The 24,317-nt window shown below is 39.7% G+C and overlaps 1 protein-coding gene across 4 annotated transcripts in view; it reads left to right on the top strand.

Annotated features, from left to right (window-relative positions):
* LOC122541510 (membrane-bound glycerophospholipid O-acyltransferase 2-like) overlaps window positions 1-24,317 on the top strand; it is a 127,553-nt gene that overhangs the window by 70,563 nt on the left and 32,673 nt on the right. For all 4 annotated transcript variants that reach the window (XM_043678334.2, XM_087977896.1, XM_087977900.1 and 1 more), the window contains exons 4-5: window positions 6,072-6,167; window positions 7,467-7,522. In XM_043678334.2, the coding sequence (XP_043534269.1) occupies window positions 6,072-6,167; window positions 7,467-7,522 (152 nt within the window). The remainder of the gene's footprint in view (window positions 1-6,071; window positions 6,168-7,466; window positions 7,523-24,317) is intronic.

Here is a 24,317-nt window from a genome sequence, read left to right as displayed (position 1 = left end):
TATTGTAGTTAAATATGTGGCTATGGAGCTGTGTAGGAGCAAAAGCTTCAGGTTTATGGATCATTGGGATGTCTTTGGGGCAGCTGGGACTGTAGAAGAAAGACCAGTTGCATTTAAACTGGAGGGGCACCAATATCCTGACAGGAAGGTTTCCTTTTGCCCTTTGGAGGGTTTAATTTAGTGTGGCAGGGAGCAGGATCCAGAAGAAGAGTCAGAGACTAAGGCCAGTAAGGCTAAGAGAAAGGGCAAAGGGAAAGGTCACTGAAGGTGGCAGGCCTGGTGTGCTGAGGTGTATTTGTTTTTAATGCGAGGAATATGAAGGTTCGGCAGATGAACGTAGAGCTTAGATTAATGCATATAACAATGTGTCTATTACAAAGACATGGTTGAGAGAGGGTCAAAATGGGCAGCTTAACATTCCAAGATTTAAATTTTTTCAGCAAGATAAAGAGGGATGGGAGAATATCACAGCTGTACTGAGGGAGGACACCTTGGAGGGCTCATCAAGCGTGGCTATATGGATTGAGCTCAAATAGGAAGGGTGTAGTTACTTTGGGATGTACTACATGTCTTCTAACAGCCAACGGATGATAGAGTCACATGCTTGCTAGAAGGCTCAGGAATGGACTGAGGAGAGCCAGGAGGAGGCATGAAAAAGGCTTGGCGGGAAGGATGATGGAGAACCCAAAGACATTTTACTCATACTTGAGGAATAAGAGGATGATCAGGGAGAAGGTAGGGCTAGTCAGAGATAGTGTAGGGAACCTGTGCATGGAGTCTGAGCAGATAGAGGGAAGCCCTAAATGAGTTTTGTGCTTCGATTTTCACTAAGAAAAGGGACTTTGTTGTGAGTGAGAACTTTGAGGAGCCGGAAAACAGGCTTCAACAAATCCAGATTGAGGTTGATGTGCTGGAAATTTTGGCAAACATTAAGATTGGTAAGTCCGCAGGGCCAGATCAGATTTATCCTAGGTTGCTCCAGGAAGTGAGAAAGGAGGTTACTAAGCCGCTGGTGAAGATCTCTGCTTCCTCACTCCCCATAGGAGTCGTACCGGAGGATTGGAGGGAGGCGAATGTTGTTCCTCTTTTCAAGAAGGGTAATAGGGAAATCCCTGGCAATTACAGACCAGTCAGTCTTACATCTGTGGTCAACAAAGTTTTTTGGAAAGAATTCTGAGGGATAGGATTTATGACTATTTGGAAAAGCATAGCATGATTAAAAGCAATCAGCATGGTTTTGTAAGGGGCAGGTCATAGCTCACAAATTTTGAGTTCTCTGAGGAGGTGACAAGGCAGGTTGACGAAGGTCAGGCAGTGGATGTGGTGTATATGGATTTTAGCAAGGCATTTGATAAGGTTCCCCATGATAGGCTCATTCATAAAGTCAGGAGATATGGGATACAGAGAGATTTGGCTGTCTGGATTCAGAATTGGTTGACTGACAGAAGGCAGAGAGTGATTGTAGATGAAAAGTATTCTGCCTGGATGTCAGTAGTGAGTGGTGTCCTATAGGGCTCTGTTCTTAGGCCTCTGTTCTTTGTAATTTTTATAAATGACTTTGATGTGAAGGTTGAGAGTTGGGTTAGTAAATTTGCCGATGATACAAAGGTTGATAGTATCGAGGACTGTTGCAGTCTGCCGCGCAACATTGAGAGGATGCAGAGCTGGACTGAAAAATGGCAGATAGAGTTCAACCTGGATAAATGCAAAGTGATGCATTTTGGAAGGTCGAACTTTAATGCTGAATATGGCATTAAAGACAGGGATTCTTGGCAGTGTGGTGGAACAGCAGGATCTTGGTGTTCCAGTGCATAGGATCCCTCAAAGTTGCCACCCAAGTCGATAGGGTTGTTCAGAAAGCATATGGTGTTTTGGCTTTCGTTAACGGGATAGAGTTTGAGCCGTGAAGTTTTGCTGCAGCTTTACAAAATCCTGGTGAGACCACGCTTGGAATATTGAGTCCAGTTCTGGTTGCCCTATTATAGGAAAGATGCGGAAGATTTGGAAAGGGTGCAAAGAAGGTTTACCAGAATGCTGCCTGGACTGGAGGGCTCCTCTTACAAAGAGGAGTTGACTAAGCTTGGACTTTCCTCTCTGGAGAGGAGGAAGAGAGGTCACCTGATTGGGATGTACAAGGTAATGAGAGGCACGGATAGAGTTGATAGCCAGAGACTTTTCCCCAGGGCAGGGTTGACTGCCACGAGGGCTCATAGCTTTAAAGTGTTGGGAACAGGGTATAGAGAGACATCAGAGGTAGGTCCTTTACACCTGAGAGCTGTGTATGCATGGAATGAGTTGCCAGTCAGTGTGGTGGAAGCAGAGTCATTAGGGACGTTTAAGCGACTGCTGGACAGTCACATGGACAGCAGTGAATTCAGGGGTGAGTAACTTAGGTTATTTTATTTTAGATTAGGATTAATCCTTGGCACAACATTGTGGTGTACACAACATTCTGTGCTGTACTTTTCTATGTTGTGTGTGTGTGTGGACAGATTACAGAAACTTTTTTAAAAAATGGTTAACTTCCCCAAGTTTGACTGACTGGGACTTGCTTTGTGCCAGGGGCTTGGACGGGGAAGAAGTTTATAGGTGTGGCCAGGACCGTTTTCTTTTCAAAACCATATGGAAGTAGCCCATGTGGGGAAGGGGCTATTCTAGTCCTGGTATTTAGAGAATGAGCCTAGCCAGGTGATCGAAGTTTCAGTGGGATAACATTTCTGCAAAAAGTGACCGTAATTCTAAAATTAAAGCTAATTATGGATAATAATAAGAGTAGTCCTCTGATGAAAGTACTTAACTGGAAGAAGGCTAGCTACCACAATTTCAGGCAGGAACTAAGAATGCAGATTGGGGTGGCTGTTTGAGGGTAAAGCCACATTTGACATCTGGGAATCTTTTAAAGGTCAGTTGGTTTAGAGTTCAGGGCTATCATGTTTCTGTGAAAATGAAGGATTTGGATGGTAAGAGAAATTGAGAGCCTAATCAGAAAGAAAAAGAAGGCATACATAAGGTTTAGGAAACTGAAGACGGACAGAACTCTCAAAATACAAAGATAGCAAGAAAGAACTCAAACAAAGTATTTCAAAGGCTAAAATGGGCCAGGAAATGTTTGGTAAACAGGTTAAGTAAATTCCCAAGTTTTTTATACATGTATAAGGTGCAAGAAGGTAGCTAGTGGAAGGGTAGGTCCAATCAAGGACAAAGGAGAGAATTTTTGCACAGAGCCAGAAGTTGGTGAGGTCCTTAAATGAATACTTTGCACTGGTATTCAAAACTGAGTAGGACATGGTGGGTAGAGATTCCTCAGGGGATGTAGGTTAATATTCTTGGATATGTCAATATAAAAAAAGGTGGTGGTGTTGAAAAGCATTAAGGTAGTCCAATCCCCAGGATGTGATGGAGTCTATCCCAGAATGCTGAGGGATGCAGAAGTGGAAATTTTGTATAAAGTTTTTGTATCCTGTTTTTAGTAACAAAGGACCAGAGAACAGCCAATGTTGTTACTTTGAGAATAACAGGCTACTGACCCTTGTGTCAATGGCTGGGAAATTATTGGAGAAGATTCTTAAGAATAGGATTTCCTAATGTTTGGAAAAATATGCACTTGAGCAGCATGGTTTTGTGTGGTGGAGGTAGTGTGTCTCAAAGTTAATTTGAAGAAGTGACAAAGAAGATTGAGGGTAGGGCAGTAGATGTTGTCAATATGGACTTCTGCAAAGCTTTTGACAAAATCCCTCGTGGAAGGCTGATACAAAAGATCGAGTTGCATGAGACCCATGGTGAGCTGATAAGATGGATACAGAACTGGCTCAGTCAAAGACAGACAGTGGTGGAAGGGTGTTTTTCAGACTGGAGTCCAGCAACCGCTGGTATTTTTGAAAGGATCAGAACTGAAACATGTTAACTTTAAGTTGAGGCCCATGGTTTTGATGAATGTGGCATCATCAAGATGTTAATCAAATGATAAAAAAAAGTCAGGTGCATGTTGGAAGGATTTACACAATGGTGGATCTGAGGTCAAACGTTACAGCCATTGATTTTGTGTACACATTATTTGGATTTGGGTATATGCACCATATAAAAATTTACAGGTGACAAAACTTAAAATGGTGGGTATGTGATGAAAACCAAATAACTTGCAAGAGGATGCATGTCAGTAGATTATAGGCATTTAATATAATGCAGAACGTAGATATGGAAAATGTCTATAGAAAATTTACAACAAATACAAACTTTCTTTCTTACAACTTTCCTTTTTTAAAAAAGGAAAAAAAATAACATGTCATAGCAAGTATAATCAGACCAACTATCAAAGCCACAAAAAAGCTATTGGGAGAGCTGGTTCACCTAGTTCAAAAAGTGGATTTTGAGATTAGTGGATTCACCTAGTTCAAAAAGTGGATTTTGAGATTAGCCTTCGAGGCGGAGAAGGTGTCTCAGTAACAATGTTTTAACCATGCTAGAGTACAGGACCTAGTCTTCTGAAAGCATGGAAGCTGCAGAATGGACAAAATGCCAATCGAGAATGTTTTGCAGGCCTTTTGGACTATATAAGGTTGCATTAATGGGGAAGCAATTAATCCATGAAGGCATATGAGCACACACGATGATTTAAACATTGAACCTAAATTAGGTTGCCAATGCCTTTTGAAAAGGATGCAATGAAGATTTATGATATCAGGAATCCACTACTTGAGTTGTATGAAACATTAAGAAAGCAGAGACTATTTATTGGCAATGGAACAGAAAACTCTTAAAGATTTTATGGAGATGTGTAGCATCATGAAGATGTGGGTGTACCTTTTGAGAGTGAAGGACTTGGCAAGTACGTAGACTGCTGGAGAAATTACAAAGTAACATTTGATTCCGAGCAAACAGCACTTGCTGAGTTGCTATGAGACAAAAACACAAATTTGAATTCAGCCAATCGGTTTAAATTATACCCCAAAACTATAAACTCCAACCCAATTTGAGTGGAGTATAGTGACTATCTTAAACGCCAATGACACAATCCAATGCTTTGGGATATAAGATTAAATTAGATTCCCTACAGTGTGGAAACAGGCATTGAAAAAGGAGAAAATGTTAACACTGTTAAAACTTTTTACTTAATTGATTCTTTAAACAGGTTCAAATAGACTGAACGTTAATTGGAGAAATTGTCCTATAGTTTACTCTCAAGGTGGTTTCCTTCTCACCTTGTAGATTCCCATTGCCTCTGAGTGAAGCCAGTAAAATACTGACTCATGATGATGACTGACATTTGAGATTTAAACTTGTCTCTTTAAGACTGGTGTTAAAACATTCTCACTACTTCATCCCTTCTGTATTGTACTTGAAGTTTTGAGTTCCTTGGAGAGAATAGCAAAGAAAGAAAGAATCAAGAAATTTGTTATGAAAAACAAAGTAGAAATCATGTTAGTGTGATCTGAGAATTACCTTTAGCTGATGTTTTTGGAACAATATTCTGACTTTGCTGCTAGTTCTTGTGCTCTTATGTAGAGGTAGGCAATTCAGTCCTTTGCCTATTTTGTCATTCATTATGGTCATGGTTGATCTCCATCTGGCCTAATTCTGCTTTCATGCCTGCTGTCAATAGCCTATCACAAATTAAAAATCTCTCTATCTTCTCCTTAAATTCACTAAATGTGCCAGCATCCACCATACTCTGAGGTAATGAATTTCACAGATTCACCACCCATTTGAAAGAAGTAATTTCTCTTCACCTTTCTCTAAATCTGCTACACCTTCTCCTAAGTCTATGATTGCTCATTCTAGATTGCCCCACATAAGGAAACATCCTCTCCACATCTACTTTGTCAGTCCCCTTTCACATCTTATGTACTTCAATTAGATTTCCTCTCATACTCTCTAGAGTCTGGAAGAATAGGTCTAAACTGTTCAGACAAACTTCTCATCTCTGGAATCAATTTGATGGAGAATAGTTTCTCCTTTGGGAAAATTGGTAAATTAAGAAACAATCTGAAACCTCCTAAAGTTAAGCATGTTGTAGTCAAGTATCTTTGTGCACTAATAGTTCTTGAGTGATGAAGTCCTACTTTTTTTTTTAGGTTTTGTTTTGTCATTGCTTTTGGATACCTCACTTTGTGCCAAGTTAGCAGAGTATATCTCTTTGACTATGGACAGTATTCAGCTGATTTTACTGGGTAAGTGTATTTCTCTTAGTAATTTAATGTGGATTTAGAAATTTTGGGAAAACCTATTACAGTACTTGAGATCTAAGCCAGCCTGGTGACCCTAAATGTTTAAAATAGAATCTGCTTTCTAATATCTGAACTCTAGAGCTGTTAATATAATGTATGAGATTTTGATGTAGCTGAAAATTTGTGATTGAATTCGTTTTATGTTCCCATATAAATTGTTGCTCAATGGAAATTATTCACCAGTTATTAAGGTTCGTAAATAATTTTATTTCGGTCTAAACAGTACTTAGAAGTTCAGAGCTCTGGTGAAACAACCCAGGACACAGATTTCATGGTAACCTTTTCTTAAAATCAATAATTAGCGTACATGCTGTTTTTATATCTCCAAAACTGGGCAGCTTCTCAATGTTTACGTGTCCAGACTTAGTGGTTTGTTATTAGTATGTCTTACCGACAGCTTGTGAATGTTTCGATCTCTGCAGAAGCTGCAGAAGTTCTTAGTTTTGTCACAGCTTGAAGTTTTGCTTTGTAGAATCTTTCCAGGTCAACTCCTCTTGATTTGAGTATCATGACTATAGTCTTGATGTTTAATAGTCCAATTTTCTTTTATCGTTTTTAACTAATTTGACTTTGTAGCTTGCTCAAATGACATTAAAGTTTCTAAATTATTCAAGTAACTATTTGTTTATTTTATTAAGAATAGCTTGTAATGACCAGATTTCCACCTTATCAAGTTTTTCCTAGTAGCACAGCCCTCTGCTTGATGCATGCTTGTACTTTAGTTTCAGTCAAGTTATAGGATCGATTTGGTCAAATTGGAGATAGGTGTACTCTTTATACGATGATATGGCAATGATTATGCCATTTTAGACCTCTATCACTACTCTGTAATGAGGAAAGTAATGCATTCAGTATGACCAAAAATTGCTTTCTCTGCTTCTGTCCTGACGTTTTACAAGCCAATTCACGAAAAGGTTAATGTGGCACATGTATACTGCATAAGTAAGATGTGATTTCAAGATTATTATCTATTGCTCAGATTTTGCTTTTACTAATTAGAAATGCAGTTAGCATATTTAAAATTTTCAATGACCTTATGTGGCAAGTGCTAGTTTATTTGACTACAGAAGGAGGAGACTGTGCAGGATTTGACTTGGCTTCGAGAGAAAGGCACATTGTTTAGCTCACTGCATTACTCCGTTCTGTGAAAAATGTCATTTTAGTCTGCCTGCAGATTGTTCTGAAGAATTTTATTTAAAAAAGATTCAACATTTTTTTGCCTTCTGCTACTTTGTTCTGTAGTCCGATGATGATAATTACGCAGAAGATAACCAGTCTGGCCTTTGAAATTCATGATGGTAAGCAAATATCAAGTTGTTTAATAAATTGTTTAACTGAATCTCATTGTGAATAAACTAAACTATCTATATATTTCTGTTTCTTGTTTATTTTTCCAGATTTAAAGTGTAACTTTGAGTTGGTACAAGTCCTCCTCAGAACAAGAGTTCTGAAAAAGGGTCATGCCAGACTCTAAATATTAACTGCTTTTCTCTGTGTGCTACTGGACCCGCTGAGTTTCTCCACATTCAGTGTTTATCTCTTTCAAGATACTTTCCTTTTGCTCTCTCTCACCTCGACTCTATTATTTCTTGGACTATATCTGCACTAATGGTCCAGGGACACACACATTCAAAGAGGGTCTCTAGCAGCAATGTTGACTTTAGACGTTTTCCAAGCATATCTCATGTATGACCACATATCTAGGACTTCTGCCAGTTCTGATGCAAGCATCCCAGTATATGTCCTATCTCCAACGATCTTCACCTGGAGCTTGATAAATTATTTTTCAAAAAAATTACACCAGGTTAATTAAACAAGACTTGTATTCACATACTTGTTCACTACATTGATCAGCTTTCTAAATATTTAATTCATTTCTGATTGTGTTCACGAGTAATTTTCTTAATGCCACCTGTCAACACTTGCCTGATTTCTGATTAATAGTGATGTTTGTTTCCAAATTTGGTTTTCCTTTTCACTTTAGTGTCTTAGCTTACTTCTCCAAATGCTCAGGTGAACTATAAGTTGGTCTCAGAAAGCACAAAACCATCTGCATGGTACTTCATGCTTGATTAATCTGTTTCGGTGTTTTTTGAGGTCACTAATATACAAACAGTAGGAAACTATAAAGTGATGAAGTTGACAAGTTTTTAACTACACTGAAAGAGTTCCTTCACCCATCTTGTATGGTACAGCATTTCAAGTGCTCATCTAAATACTATTTCAATATCTTGAGGGCTCACATTTCTAGCACACTTTTTCTACTGTGAGTTCCACGTTCCCACTGCCCTCTAAGTGAAATGTGTTTCCTCAAATTCTCTCTGAACCACTTGCTCCTTACCTTAAAATTGCCCCCACATAGTTGTTCATAGATCTCACCAAAGGCATTTCATTAGGTTTCGCACACAGTTATTTACAAAATAAGAAGTTGTAACTGGAAGTCACACTCTGACATGGATTGGTAATTGGCTTTGGAGGTGGATGATTGTAGGATTATCTCTTAAATGGTGAGACATTGGAAAGTATGGCTGTATAAAGTGTACCTAGGTGTCCTCATTATTAAGTCACTAAAGGAGCATCAAGATGTTATTTAGAAGGCTAGTGAAATGTTAGCCTTTATTGCAAAGGATTTAAGTACAAGACTAGTGAAGGCCTGCTTCAGTTATACAGGAGCTTGCTTAGACTACACCTAGAGTACTGTGCACAGTTTTGGCCTCCTTATGTAGGAAAGATATTACTGCCATTGAGGGAGTCAAATGAAGGTTTACCGGACTTGCTCCCAAGATCAGGGGACAGGCCTATGGCAAGAGATTGGACAAATACTTTCCAACCATGCTTTCTCACCTCTTGCTATTTAAGAAATACTCTGTGCATCTGTTTCTCCGAACACGAAGTGTATAACCTCCATGATTTATTTCCATATTCTATATTTACCACCACTTTGCCCAATCACTAAGTCTGTACAAATCCTCCTGAATCCTTCCTCACAACACATTCCTGCTTAGCTTTGTATCCTCTGCAAATTTGGAAATACTACATTTAATTCCCATTGACAAATTATTGATCTATGTTGTGAACAGATGGCGCCCAAGTAGTGATCCTGTGGAACATTGTTAGTGACGATCTATGGACATGAGAATAACTCATTTTATTTTTACAATTTTCTGCCTGTTTTTAGATTAGATTAGATCCCCTACAGTGTGGAAACAGGCCCGCCGACCCTCAGAGTAACCCACCCAGTCGCATTTCCCCTCTGACTAATGCAACTAACAATATGGGCAATTTAGCATGGCCAATTCACCTGGCTTGCACATCTTTGGACTGTGGGAGGAAACCGGAGCAGCCGGAGGAAACCCACGCAGACACGGGGAGAATGTGCAAACTCCACACAGACAGTCGCCCGAGGCTAGAATCGAACCTGGGACCCTGGTGCTGTGAGGTTAGCCAATTCTTTATGTATGTCAGATTCCTGATGAAGGGCATATGCCTGAAACGTCAATTCTCCTGCTCCTTGGATGCTGCCTAGTCTGCTGTGCTTTTCCAGCAACACACCCTCGACTTTATGTATGTTAGTACATTATCTCTTATATCATGCACTTCAATTTTGCTAAGACCTTATCAAAAGCCTTCTGAAAATTCAATATGCTACATCCATTGCCCCATCCTGCCACCCTCACCCCTGTTGGCTTTGTTAATAATGTCTGAAAAAAAAATTCCAGGTTGCCAGAACATAGACTTTTCTATTTGCAAATCCATCCTGACTATGCCCAATCAGTTTAGTTTTTCTAATGTCCACTTATCATATCCTTTATGATAGATTCTCTCATGTTCTCTATAACTGATATAAGGCTGATGGGTCTGTAATTCTCTGTTTGTTCTCTAGCCCCTTTCTTAGTGGAGTGACATTTACAAGAATCCTTCTGGAATTTCAGAATAATTTTATCAATACATTGACTATCTCCACAGTCATACCCTTCACCAGTTGAGGTTACAAAGAACACAGAGCAAAGAAAATTTATAGCCCAGGAACAGGCCTTTCGGCCCTCCAAGCCTGAGCCGATCCAAATGTACTGTCTAAACCTGTAGGTCAATTTCTCTGCTCCCCACCTACTCATGCATCTGTCCAGACGCATCTTAAATGAATCTACCATGCCTGCCGCTAGCAATGTGTTCCAAACGCCCAGCACCCTCTGCGTGAAGTACTTGCCGCGTGTATCCCCCTTAAACTTTCCACCTCTCTCTTTGAAAGCATGACCTCTCGTTATTGAATCCTTCACCCTGGGAAAAAGCTTGTCTCTATCCACCCTGTCTATACCCTTCATGATTTTGTAAACCTCAATCAGGTCCCCCCTCAATCTCCTTTTTTCTAGTGAAAATAAACCTAACCTACTCAACCTCTCTTCATAGCTAGCACCTTCCATACCAGGCAACATCCTTGTAAACCTTCTCTGCACCCTCTCTTAAGTGTCCACATCCTTTTGGTAATGTGGCGACCAGAACTGTACACAGTATTCTAAATGCAGCCAAACCAATTTCTTGTACAATTTTAACATGATTTGCCAGCTGTTATACTCATACCCCGTCCAATGAAGGCAAACATACTATATGCCGTCTTGACCACTCTACCCACCTGTGCAGCAACCTTCAGGGTACAATGGACCTGCACTCCCAGATCTCTCTGCCCATTAACTTTTCCCAAGGCTCTTCCATTCATTGTATAATTCGCTCTAGAATTAGACTTGTCTAAATGCATCACCTCACGTTTGTCTGGATTGAAATCCATCTGCCACTTTTCCACCCAACTCTCCAGTCTATCTATATCCTCCTGTATTCTCTGATAGTCCCTTATGCTTTCTGCTACTCCACCAATCTTTGTCATACCAATCTTTGTTACCATGAAGGACTCTCCTTCTCAACCTTTTCCCTCGCCTGAGGCCCTCAGGTTAAATCACCACCAGTCACTTCTCTCTGAGAGAGCAGCCCCTATGGTCTAGAAAGACTATGGAATGCAACACCTCCTTCAACAGGGTGGCATGATGGCTCAGTGATTAGTCCTGCTGCCTCATCGTACCAGGGACCGGGGTTTGATTCCAGCCTTGGGTAGCTGTCTGTGTGGAGTTTGCACATTCTCCCCATGTGTGTCCGTTTCCACCAGGTGCTTTGGATTCCTCCCACAGTTCAAAGATGTGCGTCTTATGTGGATTGGCCATGCTAAATTGCGCCCGAGTGTTCAGGGATATGTAGGCTAGGTGGATTAGTCATGGTAAATGTGGAGTTGCAGGTTTGGTTGGGATGCTGTTTGGAGGGTCATTGCTGACCCACCGGGTCAAATGGCCTGTTTCTGCACTGTAGAGTGTCTGTGAATACTCTGGGATATAGACTCAGGTCCTGGAGACTTATCAACCTTCATTAAATTCTCCCGTACAGCCACCTGATTTCTCTTAACCACTCATTCTTCCATGTCACTTGGACCTATAACAGTTGATTTCTTATACCTTTCTTTATGAAAATAAATAAAATAAAAGTAATTATTTAGCTTCTTTGCCATTTCTGTATTCCCCTTTCTAAATTCTGACTCTGCTTTTAATAGATCCACATTCATCTTAGCTAAGTGTTTCCTTTTTGTATATCTGTAGATGTTTTTCAGTTCATTTTTGTTTATTACATTTATGATGAATGAAAAAATCCATGTTACAGATGTTCCGTTAGGAGGCACAGTAATTTATATAGGCGAAAGTGAGGACTGCAGATGCTGGAGATCAGAGTCAAGATTAGAGTTGTGCTGGAAAAGCACAGCAGGTCAGGCAGGAGCAGGAAAATCGACGTTTCAGGCATTCCTGATTCCTGATGAAGGGCTCCTGCCCGACACGTCAATTTTCCTGCTCCTCAGATGCTGCCTAACTGCTGTGCTTTTCCAGCACCACTCTAATCTTGACAGTAATTTATATAGATGAGAATAGAAAGTTGTAAAGGGACAGACTAAGGCAATCTATCTTCCCCACTTTTATAGATGGGGTGGTGTAGTAAACTGACATTGAATTTCTTTGATCAACACTTGACACCTCATATGTATGTACTGAAGGTTCACAATCTGAATATCACTGGCACTATTTTGTTGCCATAGATTTATATGCATTATTACATAGTGCACTAATTACAGGGTGTGTGTGGAGTGTTTCACAAGATACTTAAATTGCATAGTTTGTTTTTTTAAAAGTAGTTCATTTTATGATTACGCATGTTAGCAAGTCTCTTACTTTAACAAAATTGCACTTTTAAACAGGATTTTAGCATGTGGTCTGGGCATTTACTTATACTGACTCACTTTTGAGATGATTGGTTTTTAACAGTGAAGCAATTCAATCTTGACAGTACAATTATTCATTAATTATCAGTTGGGTTGTGTCTTGCATAGGCTTTCATTTGTAATTTTAAGAATTATTTAGTCATCATGTTGCAAACTTAATGAATAGTTACATCTAAATGCATTGTAGCTTTGAATATTTAGGCTAGGTTTTCTGCCCAGTGATTTTGAAAGAGTGGCAAATCTAGAACAATGGGACAGCTTGCTTCTGGTTTATGAAAGCTAAATTGTTGAGTACATCTCTGGCTAGTTGATCCAGTGGTATTGTTCTCATTTTAGGGCTCTTGGGCAAAGCATGCCTAGTAAGGAAAGAAAACCTTTTAATATCTCTATTTCTTCCAATATTTTGTAAGTGATGGATGGGGTGAAGGCTTAGAGGTAGGAGGGCTGGAAATGCTATCAACACTGAGTTGCTGTGTTGCTTAACTGGAGGGGGGTTTGCATTACAGGTTTATGAACATTGGGGTGTTGGAAATAATGAATATGGAAGAAGTGCAAGAGATTGGAGAGTGGCAAATTTGTAACTCCATATAAGAAAGGGTGCAGGGACAGTCTTATCAACTGTAAACCAGATAAATGATGTTAGGCTGAGTATGGTTTTAGAATCCGTAAATGTGGTGGGGGGTGGGGAATACTCAATGGGGCACCTGGAGAGGTTTCAGTTTGTTAGAGAGTCAGGTCAGATTATTAAAAGATGGATTGTGCTTGATGAATCTTATTTGAATTTATTGAATTATTAGAAAATATTGAAGGAAATGCAATGAAAATCCATACAAAAACTGTTAACAAAATTGTGGCTCATAGTTTAGGAAAATCATTGCCAAGTTGGGTTTCAAAAATATGCTTTAGGAGACAAAACAGTGGTCTTTATTTTCAGAATAAAATTTATACTTTTCCAAAAATTAATATTAGAATCATTGTCTTTTTATTGATGACTATAAATTACTTTGGATATTGAAACAGTAAAATTTTAATATTTGCTGCTTGTACCAAACTTAAAGGTGTGGCAAAAACAGGGGTGGGGGGGAGGGTGTAACTCTATTGACTGCAACAGGACATAAGTAGAAATAGTGGAGTGTGCAGACAAGTGGCAGGTGACATTTCATAGATGTGTGAGGTGATACATTTTGACAGGAAGCATACTGAGAGGCAATGTAGACTAAAATGTGTGTAGGGACATAGGAATCTGTAAGTACACGTGCAAGACAAAAGAGTGTGGAACTGCATATACGCTTAGATCTTTGAAATGGCAAGACATTGAGACAGTGAGTAGCAGAGCACATGGGATCTTGGGTTTCATAAATAGAAGCGAAGAGTTCAAAAGAAAGGAAGTACAGCTCCATAAGTCTGTTTAAGCACTTAATAAGATCGTGGCTGCTCTGACATTCCTTAGGACCTCGTTCCTGAGTTTTCCCCGTAATTCTTGATTCCCCTATTGATCAAGAGTCTATGTCAGCCTTTAAATATACGTAAGGACCCTACCCCACAGTTCTGTGGCAGGGAGGTCCAAGGACAGTCTCTTCTCTGAAAGAAGAAAGTTTCTCCTCAGTCTTAAATTGGCACTCCTTTTGTTCTGAAACTATGCCCTCTGGTTCCTATGATCTCCTATTCCATGAACATACATGGAATAGTGTAGGTTAGATGGGCTTCAGATTGGTATGACAGGTCGACGCAACATTGAGGGCCGAAGGGCCTGTACTGCGCTGTAATGTTGTATGTTCTATGAAAAAGGTGACTGGGGAGACAAAAAAAAGGCTTGAGCGGTACTTGGGTATCTATTTGTTCATCATTTGGATGCTTTCATATTTGGGTTGAGTTGACAAAAATTACAGCCTACATCTTACCAGGTTGATGCATCATACCTGAGGCCATCAGAAATTACCACTTCTAAATAGGGCTAGTTTGTGCAGAATTTTAATTACTGTACCAGATCTTGGAGACAATATCAATATGGTTATCGTTTAAAAATTCTATCGGCTCATGCAGAAGACTTTAAGCTGCTGGACAAAAGTGATTTAGTCACTTAGGCTTGTCTAATTTCATAACACATTGACACTTGCAGCCAGAGCTAAACACAAAGCTGTACAAAGATAATTAGAAGGACATAGTGGATGATTTGATTAACTAAATTCTCAAGTTCTTGGGTCACCACAACAGACCGTGGGAAGATCACAAAACGTGAAACTTACTGCCAATTTCGAGTTCTAGCTCATGAGGAATAATTGGGACTCTGGCTTCTTCCTGCAACCAAATCTGCTACTGATTGGAAGCAAATGCTTCCAGAGTTCTGCTTTATTAAGGAGAGGTTTGGTCTTGGAGCTTTAGCATATTTTGAAAAGGAGGGCTAGTCTTGTAGCCTGTCATCATTTGTTGTTATAATAATCTCTTTCAATGGAAAGGAAGTTTTGAACCATTCGGTTGAAGGCCTGTTTGGAACCCAAATTTTACCAAGATGGTGAGAATTCCTTACATTCACCTTGTGTCCCTTGTCCAAACCTTAAATTTGTATCTCCTAGTTCTTGAACCACAATGTGAAAAACTTTCTTTACCAACCTTCTGAATAAATCTCAAATCTTACACACCAACAGCCCATCTAAGTGGTGCATTTGCTGGGAAAGTTACATGTACACTGATCAGCATACCAATGAATGGCATCTATTTCTGGAAACTGCAGACCAAAACATTTACAAGGGACATTTTTGAACGCCTATCAAATTTCTTTTCAATCTCCTTTACTGAAGGCGAAGAATCTCAACTCCTTCAAACTAACTTTGTACTGTAGTTTCAATACCTCATCTCAGAAACCAGCAATATATCTCCTCTGCATCCTTTTAGAATCAGGTTCCATGCAGTGTGGGAACAGGCCCTTCGGCCCAACAAGTTCAAACCGACTCTCCGAAGAGTCACCCACCCAGACCCATTTCTCCTACCCTATTACCCCACATGTACCCTGATTAATGCACCTAACCTACAACCCCTGAACACTGCAGGCAATTTAGCATGGCCAATCCACCTAACCTGCACATCTTTGGATTGTGGTAGGAAACTGGAGCACCTGGAGGAAACCCACGCAGACACAGGGAGACCGTACAAAGTCCACATAGACAGTCATCAGAGGTTAAAATTGAATCCATGTCCCTGGAGCAATGAGGAAGCTGTGCTAACCACTGAGCCACCATGCCATCCCTTAAGACCCCTTACATCTATCACCTTACTTACAATCGCCATCACTTGAGTAGTAGTATCAGACAATGTGAGGGGATAAAGGCTGATGAGTCCCCTGGCCCTGATGATTTGATTCATAGGATCCTAAAAGATGTAGATACAGAAATAGCTAGATCAGTTGTAATTGTCTCAAAAACCTTGGATTCTAGAATAGGAAGAGTTGAGGGATAAGGGCCAAGCACTGGCAAATGGTACCAGATTAGTTTAGGATATCTGATTAGCATGGACGAGTTGGACAAAATGGTCTGTTTCATGTTGTACACCTCTATGCATTTAAGTATCAGAGGATTAAAAAAACTGCCAATGTGACATTGCTCTTCAAAGAAAACGTGAGGGAGGCAAAAAACGGGTAACTATAGACCAATTAGCTTAATACCTATTGTTGGAAAAGTATTGCCATTAATTATTAAGGAGGTAATAGCAAAGCATTTGAAAATCACAATTGTATCAAGCAGAGTCAGCATAACTTCATTTAAGGACAATCGTGCCTGACTAATTTATTAGCGCCAATCAGTGTGACAGAGGAGAACCAGTAGATGCGCTGTATGTGGACTTCCAGAAGGTGTTCCACAAGGTACCTCACAAAAAGTTAAGTCGTTAAATAAGCGCCCATAGCATTGGAGGCAGTATGTTAGCACAAATAGAGAATTGAAAAGTGGGCAGGAAACAGCAAATGGGGATAAGAAGTTCTTTTTCAGTTTGGTGATCTGTGACACTCCACCAGGATCAATATTGGGACCACAACTGTTTACAATATATATGGATGACTGAGAGAATGGAAGTGAATGTTCTGTAGCCAAATTTGCAGACAAAAAAGGCAGAAAGGCAAGTTGCAACTGGGACACAAATAGTTTACAGGGAAATATTGATTGGTTAAGTGAGCAAAACGTTAGCAAATGAAGTATAATGTGTATAAAAAAAAAAGTGAAGTTGTTCATTTTGGAAGGCATATCAGAATACTATTTACATGGGAGAAAAGCTACAATGCAAAGGCACTTGGCGGTACTTGTACATGAAACACAAAAGGTACACGCAGGTACAGCAAGTAATTAGGAAGGCTAATGGAATATTGGCCCTTACTTCAAGCGAATTGGGCTATGAAAAGTAATGTTTTACGACAACTGGACAAGATGTTGGTGAGACATCTGGAGCAGTCTTGGTCCCCTCATTTAAGGAAAGATATTGCATTGGAAGCAGTTCAGATAAGGTTCAGTAGGATAGTCCCTGCTATGGAGGGAATGTCTTATAAGCAAAGGTTAAACAGGTTGGGACTAAATTAGAATTCAGAAGAATAAGAGGTGATCTCTTTGAAACGTATAGGGTTCTTAAGGGGATTGACAGGGCAAATGCCGAAAGGATGTTTCCCCCTTCCATGTAGGAATTCTTTTCAGTAGGGATGAGTTCCACTCTTAATGTTCTCAAAACAAAATATTGTGAGCCAGTCAGCACTGTGTATAACTGCTCTCAGCTGACAAAGAGACTATTATCCAAAGCTCAAGATTTGTCGTTCAGAACAGCTAACACTACTTGCCCTAAACTCTTGATTTGAGAAGATTGGATTTCTGTCTATTTGAAGTTAATTTGTGAAGTATTCATGCTAATCTGAAAGATTTATTGTTATGATGGCTGAGAACATTTTTTTGGCAAGTGTCTAACGCAAAGAAATGCGCTGTCTCCTGGATAGTAATAGGTGTGCCGAATCACTAAGACAAGAAAACAATTGCCTGTCTGAGTAAGTGTTTTTGTTGCTACTGATCCTTAAACATTCTGAAACAATTCTTTGGATATTTTATAAACCTATGTTTTAAAATAGAAAATAGTATTGACATTTTTTTGTGATAGCATAATTAGTCTTGGGAATTGTATTTGTTGGAATTATATTTGTTAGAACTAACAATATAAATAGAATTTTCTTAATTATATGATTGTCAAACACTGTTATGGGGAATTGATGCTTAATATCATTTAGTTGCCTAAACTGGTCAAATATTTTGTGGAGGCTGACCACTAAGAATTTGCGAGCTCATTTCATTTTTCTTTCATGTAACTGAAGGAAATAATTTATTGAATTAAATTTAGATTGCTATAAAATGGATATGTGGTTACATACAAGGCTTTCTTAAAGTGATAACATACCTTCTTATTTTCTGTAGTTTCCAGTAGAAGGTCAAAGCAGAGCGATAATATCTCTTTATGAGCAATTTGGAATTAGTTCAGCACGAGATGGTAATTGTCATAGTCTATGGATTTTCTTTGACCCTAGATTAATTGTTTTATTTTATAATGTATGCTTTTTTATGCATGCATGACATGCTGGTGGTTGTTGCATGTCAAAATAGAATGGTGCATGATTTCAATCCTACTTGAATTCACTTTGAAAGAGAGCTACATATATGTAAATTGTTGAGAAGCTTCATTTAGCAGCTATGTTCTCAGTAGAAGCATTCTGCAGCACTTGAGCGCAAGAAGCCATGCTGAGTTAATTGGAGAATGAAGCTTGCATGATTGTTCCCAGCAGCAAAATGAAGAATCATTCATATATATTCAGCTAAGATGGTTCATGGCTGAAGGTGGTTAATGAACAATGAGCAAAAATAGATGTATTAACTTAAATTTGTGATGTGAAAAAAAAATCAAATGTTTAATTTTGTCAAGTTAGATGTACGTCTATTTTTTGTTTGTTTTAAATGAGTCTTCCAATCATGGAAAGAGGAAATATCACCAGGTATTCAAGGTTTATCTGTCAATACAAGGCCTCTTGTATGCCTGAGCCTCATACATACACATATGGGGAAAGATACTTATTGTTGGCATTCGTTTTGTTGATGCAGCTTTTTTTAATAGGATTAAGATCATTTGTATTAAAAGTAAAAGCTGTAAATTGTTTTTTCTTACACAAGTGTTGAAGCTGTAATTTTCTTTAAATTCATATCATTAATGCATCTTTTAACACCAGCCTTTTTATTTTTTTTTTGTTTCTGTCCACATTCTAAAGTATAATTAGTTATCCCATATCCCAGTTCCCGGCTACTTTTGCAATTCTTGATTTGATTGAGTTAAAGTACTTTTTGATACTTGTTTATCCGTCTCACCTTCATCTGGTCCATTTCCGACTTTTCCCTTTCCTGACTTCATTGTTTCCATTTCTTAGAATCGGCTGTCCACCACTATCCATTACAAGCCCACCGAATCCTACAGCTAATTCAAATACACCACCTCATACTCTGCTTCCTGCAAGTTCTCTCATTTTCCAAGTTATCCACTTTTGCATCTGTAGTTCCATCAGTGTACTTCTGATTTGATTTCTTTCCTTTAACTGAGGAATCCCCTGTACTGTGGTTGTCAGGGACCTCGGCTGTGTCTGATCGATCTCTTGTACTTTTTCCTCCTCCATCCCAGAACAAAGATAGGGTTTCCTTTGATCTGACTTTCCACCTTGCTAGTCTCCACTCTTAAAAGATCATGCACTTCTTCTGTTTTTTACCTTCTCCGGGGAATGCCAGCATTGAACAAATGGTTGTCTCCCTATGCTGTCAGCGTTTCACAGGGACTATTCCCTCAGTGACACCTTTGTCTTCTCCTAATATGATCCACTTTAGCTCTTATGTCATTTAAGTTCATGAGCACAAAAGCAATCAGCTGAGCTGTGTTGGTCATGTCAATAGATTCATCAAACTACGGTGAGCATAATTGCTGAAAGGATTCTTTGGACAAATGTTTGACTCTCCTTGCTGCTCTGGAAGTGCCAAATGACATGCTCTGGATTGCATTTTTCTTTTGCTTTTAGTCTTTGAATAAAAAACATCCACAATTATTGCTTTGATTAGTTCACCATCTGTATATAATTTTTTTTTGTTTTCTCAGAAGATTACAAACTTGAAATCCAGCTTCAGTGCAGGCTTAGCCTTTTGTTGTTGGTTAAGGATAAAATGACTGAGCTTTCAAAACAGCCTTCTGCTCATCAACTTTCTTTGTCCAAGGCATACTGTTCAGAGAAAACCTCACATGAATTTACTGCACAACATGGTGTGATTCCTTTTTTTTAACTTACCAATATATATTCGTGACATACAATGTAAATGTCTTGCCTTTTACAGTTGTGAACATCAATTTATTTTCCCATTCCAGGTGGAAATTGTACATTTCTGGTTCCTTTTTTTAGATGGCCCAGTTTCAAAGCTCATCATTATTGCTGGAGGCATGGAAGGTCATTTCTGTGGTTGCAATTTGTTTCCAGGCCACTGGTTAGCTTGCATCGCTCTGATATCTGATTTGAATGTGGCACCATGCCCCATAACATTTCTTCTTACGTGGAAGCAGCTGTAAAAGAAAAATGCAGGGCGAAAGAGAATGAGTAGAAGAATGGGGCTAGCTGAACTGCTCCGCAAGCACATGATGGGCTAATTTGACTCCTGTGTATCTAGTGCTGTAATATATTGGCATCAGTTACTAGTACACCTCTTCATTTGGAAGCACTAGCTTTCGGAGTGCTGCTCCTTCATGTGATTGTGATAGCCACCTGATGAAGGAGCAGCGCTATGAAAGCTAGTGCTTCCAAATAAACCTGTTGGACTATAACCTAGTGCTGTGTGATTTTCAGCTTTGTACATCCCAGTCCAACACCGGTATCTCCAAATTATGACCTCTTGATTTGTTTGCATTGGCACTACAAAGTTAGATTTACCCTGCAATGATAGTCCATGTACACTAAACTGAAACATGATGCACTAAGCTGGCAAAATCTGCTAGGAGTTTGCATTTTTCTTAGCTATGCAGCTTTCAGAAGCAGAAGTGGCATGACAATTCATATACGTGCAAGGGAGGGATTGTTTTTGCCTTCATCACAGACTTTGTTTCCTGGCTGCCATTTCCATTATTCTCCATGGCAGCTGCCTGCATCTGAGTCAGGCCATTCGCAACCTTGACGTTCCGTTTGACCTCAGTGGAGTTCAGAACAATATACCTGCTTCACCACTAAGACTGCTCACTTTATATTTATATAACAACTACACTTCTGCTGTTGAACTCTCAATTAGGCCTTAAGCTATTCTAGTGCATTCCTGGCCAGTATTCTACTCTGCATAAATTTTGCCGACATTCAAAATTCTGGGTATATCTTAGCTGTTTTCAAGCCTTAGTCACCATTCTGCTCAGTGGCCTACTGGTCTAGCAACACCTGAGTTTTAAGATCCTCATTCTTGTTTCCAAATCCAACCATGGAATTGCTCTGTATCATGTTCCCATTTAGCTGCTTGGCTGCTCAAAGGTTCCATGCACACCAATCGGTGTGACTTTTGACTCGAAGTCACAGCAGTGCGCTGAACTCCAGTTCATGCAGCAGCAGAAACGTTATATACACTGTAGCTCTTTCAGGTATCCATGTCTCCAAGATCTCTGCATTGCTTCAATTTTTGTATTTTGTGCTTTCCTGATCATCACAACATTGGCAAGCATCCTTTCAAATGTCTTCCCTATATGATCTGGAATTTACCTCTACCTGTCTATGCTTCCCTCCTCTTCAGGATGCTCCTTAAAACCAAATGTTTTGATTGAAGCTTTGGTTCTTTTTCCAGATGACTTGTGTCAATTATTTTTCTGACATATTGCTATTAAATATCTTCAGACCTTGGAGTGCAGGTTCATAGTTCCTTGAAAGTGGAGTTGCAGGTAGATAGGATAGTGAAGAAGGCGTTTGGCATGCTTTTCTTTATTGGGAGTATTGAGTACAGGAGTCGGGAGGTCATGTTGTGGCTGTACAGGATATTGGTTAGGGTTGAAACTTTATTGCTGGAACAGCACAGCAGGTCAGGCAGCATCCAGGGAACAGGAGATTCGACGTTTCGGGCACACGCCCTTCTTCAGGAAGAAGGGCCTGTGCCCGAAACGTCGAATCTCCTGTTCCCTGGATGCTGCCTGACCTGCTGTGCTGTTCCAGCAATAAAGTTTCAACTTTGATCTCCAGCATCTGCAGACCTCACTTTCTCCTCGAGGATATTGGTTAGGCCCCTGTTGGAATATTGCGTGCAATTCTGGTCTCCTTCCTATCGGAAAGATGTTGTGAAACTTGAAAGGGTTCAGAAAAGATTTACAAGGATGTTGTCAGAGTTGGAGGATTTGAGCTATAGGGAGAGCTATAGACATTTACATTGTATGTCACGAATATATATTGGTAAGTTTAAAGGAAAAAGGAATCACACCATGTTGTGCAGTAAATTCATGGGCTGTTTTCCCTGGAGCATCAGAGGCTGAGGGGGTGACCTTTTTATAGAGGTTTACAAAATCATGAGGGGCATGGATAGGGTAAATAGGCAAAGTCTTTTCCCAGGGGTCGGGGAGTCCAGAACTAGAGGGCATAGGTTTATTGTGAGAGGGGAAAGATATAAAAGAGACCTACAGGGCAACTTTTTCACACAGAGGGTGGTATGTGTATGGAATAAGCTGCCAGAGGAAGTGGTGGAGGCTGGTACAATTGCAACAGTTAAGAGGCATTTGGATTAGTATGTGAATAGGAAGGCCGGTTGCTTGCAGGTGGGACTAGATTGGGTTGGGATATCTGGTTGGAATGGACGGGTTGGACCGAAGGGTCTGTTTCCATGCTGTACATCTCTATAACTCTATATATTGCTGTGCTGAAAATCAATACAAGTTGATGATTTTCATTTTTGTACAAATACAAGCCTTTCTTTATCCAGCTGAGTGGCAAAACATTCAGCCAATTATGTCCTACTTTCTGCAACTTTGTAAATTTCTTTTTTCTCATTGCCTTGAATAACCCTTCTGAAAAACTTATTTTGAATGAAACTTTTTATTGGTGAATTGGTGTCTTTTGCTTGCTCCCAAAGGGTTTTAAGCTTCTGCATTATTCATTCTGTATAAATGCCATAAATAGTTTATTTGGATGGTGAGAAGGAAGGGAACATGGGTGTATGTGCATTCTTTAATAGCAATCATTCTTGTACTTAAATGCAAAATATTTGATTTGTCCATTAATTTTTCACATTGCTTTGCTTTGTTAACTATGCCTGGTGGGAGTGTGGCTTTTAATATTTTGAGTTGTGCTTTGTAATTTGGAAGAATTGAGAAGCAAAACTTGGAAAAATTTAAATAATGAGTACTCTCGGCTATATTGAGGCAATTTTCCAAATCCACCCTTCTGGCATAATTCTTTTGAATGTTTAACGTTGGTCTTGTTAGTTAGATAGGAAAATATTTGCATTTAAATTACAAATCATTCATAAAATTTAAATTATTTCTGAAACCTAATTTATTAGTTCTCTCCTTGGGCTGGTGGGGGAGGGGAGCGGTGCTCGGGGGCTAGGCCATGGGAGCATTCAAGCCCTAAAATTATTGAACTCTATATTGTGTCCGCAGGGCTGCAGGGTTCCCAAGAGGAAAGTGAGATGGTGTTCTTTTAGATAGTGCTGAGCTTTGCTGGAGCACTGCAGCAAGCCTCATACAGAGATGTTGGCCAGCGAACAGGGTGGTGTTGAAGTGGAAGCACACAGGGCCTTTTTGTTTGAGGGCAGAACGGGGATGTTCTATGAAGTGGTCATCCACTTTATCCTTCATTTCTCCAATATAGAGGAGATGACATTATGAGCAGCAAATGCAGTAAATTAGGTTGTGTGAAATGTAGGACGAGGGCTGCTTCACGTGGAAGATATGTTTGGGCCCTCAGATATTGAGGAGTGGGGCTGTGGTGGTGGGGTGGGGGGAGGGTGGCACTAATATTCACTGAAAATCCACCTAATCCCACAGCTACCTGAACTATACATCGCATCCTGCTCCCTGTAAAGTCCACTCCCACACACACAGCAGGCTTTGTTATCACACAGTCTGCCATTTCACGCTACCTATTGTTAGCCACTAACTGTCTCCATTAACAGTTATTTACCCTCCAAATCAAATCATTATTCACTCCTTTGTTTCTCCAATTGTTCTTCTCTCTCTTTGGGCTCTATCCCTACCTACCATTTACTCCTTACACCCTCCTCCCACTATCTCCTGCATATAAACTGATATTTCCTAGCTACTATCAGGTGGGAGGAAAGGTCACCAGACCCTAAATGTTAACTCTGATTTCTGTTCATAGATGCTGCCAGACCTGCTGAGCTTTTCCAGTAACTTCTGTTTTTGTACCTATATTTGGAAGTGTGATGGGAATAGAGCAACGTCTTTTCCCTGGATTGGGGGAGTCCAGAACTAGTGGGTATAGGTTTAGGATGAGAGGGGAAAAGTTTAAAAGGGACCTAAGGGGCAACCTTTTCATGCAGAGGGTAGTATGTATATGGAAATATTGGAGGCTGGTATATTTACAGCATTTCAAAGGCATCTGGATGGGTATGTGAATAGGAAGGGTTTAGAGAGATATGGGCCATGTGCTGGCAAATGGGACTAGATTATTTTAAGATATCTGGTCGGCAGGGACAAGTTGGACCGAAGGGTCTGTTTTAGTGCTGTACGTCTCTATGAATCTATAATGACGCAGAGTCACACACTTGATT

The sequence above is a fragment of the Chiloscyllium plagiosum genome, unplaced genomic scaffold (genome assembly GCF_037043375.1).
Source record: "Chiloscyllium plagiosum isolate Xiang-an unplaced genomic scaffold, Cpla_swu_hap1 HiC_scaffold_3, whole genome shotgun sequence".
In the NCBI taxonomy this organism is placed as follows: Eukaryota; Metazoa; Chordata; class Chondrichthyes; order Orectolobiformes; family Hemiscylliidae; genus Chiloscyllium; species Chiloscyllium plagiosum.
The sequence above is the reverse complement of the archived record's forward strand: the minus strand, read 5'-3'. Positions and strand labels throughout refer to the sequence as shown.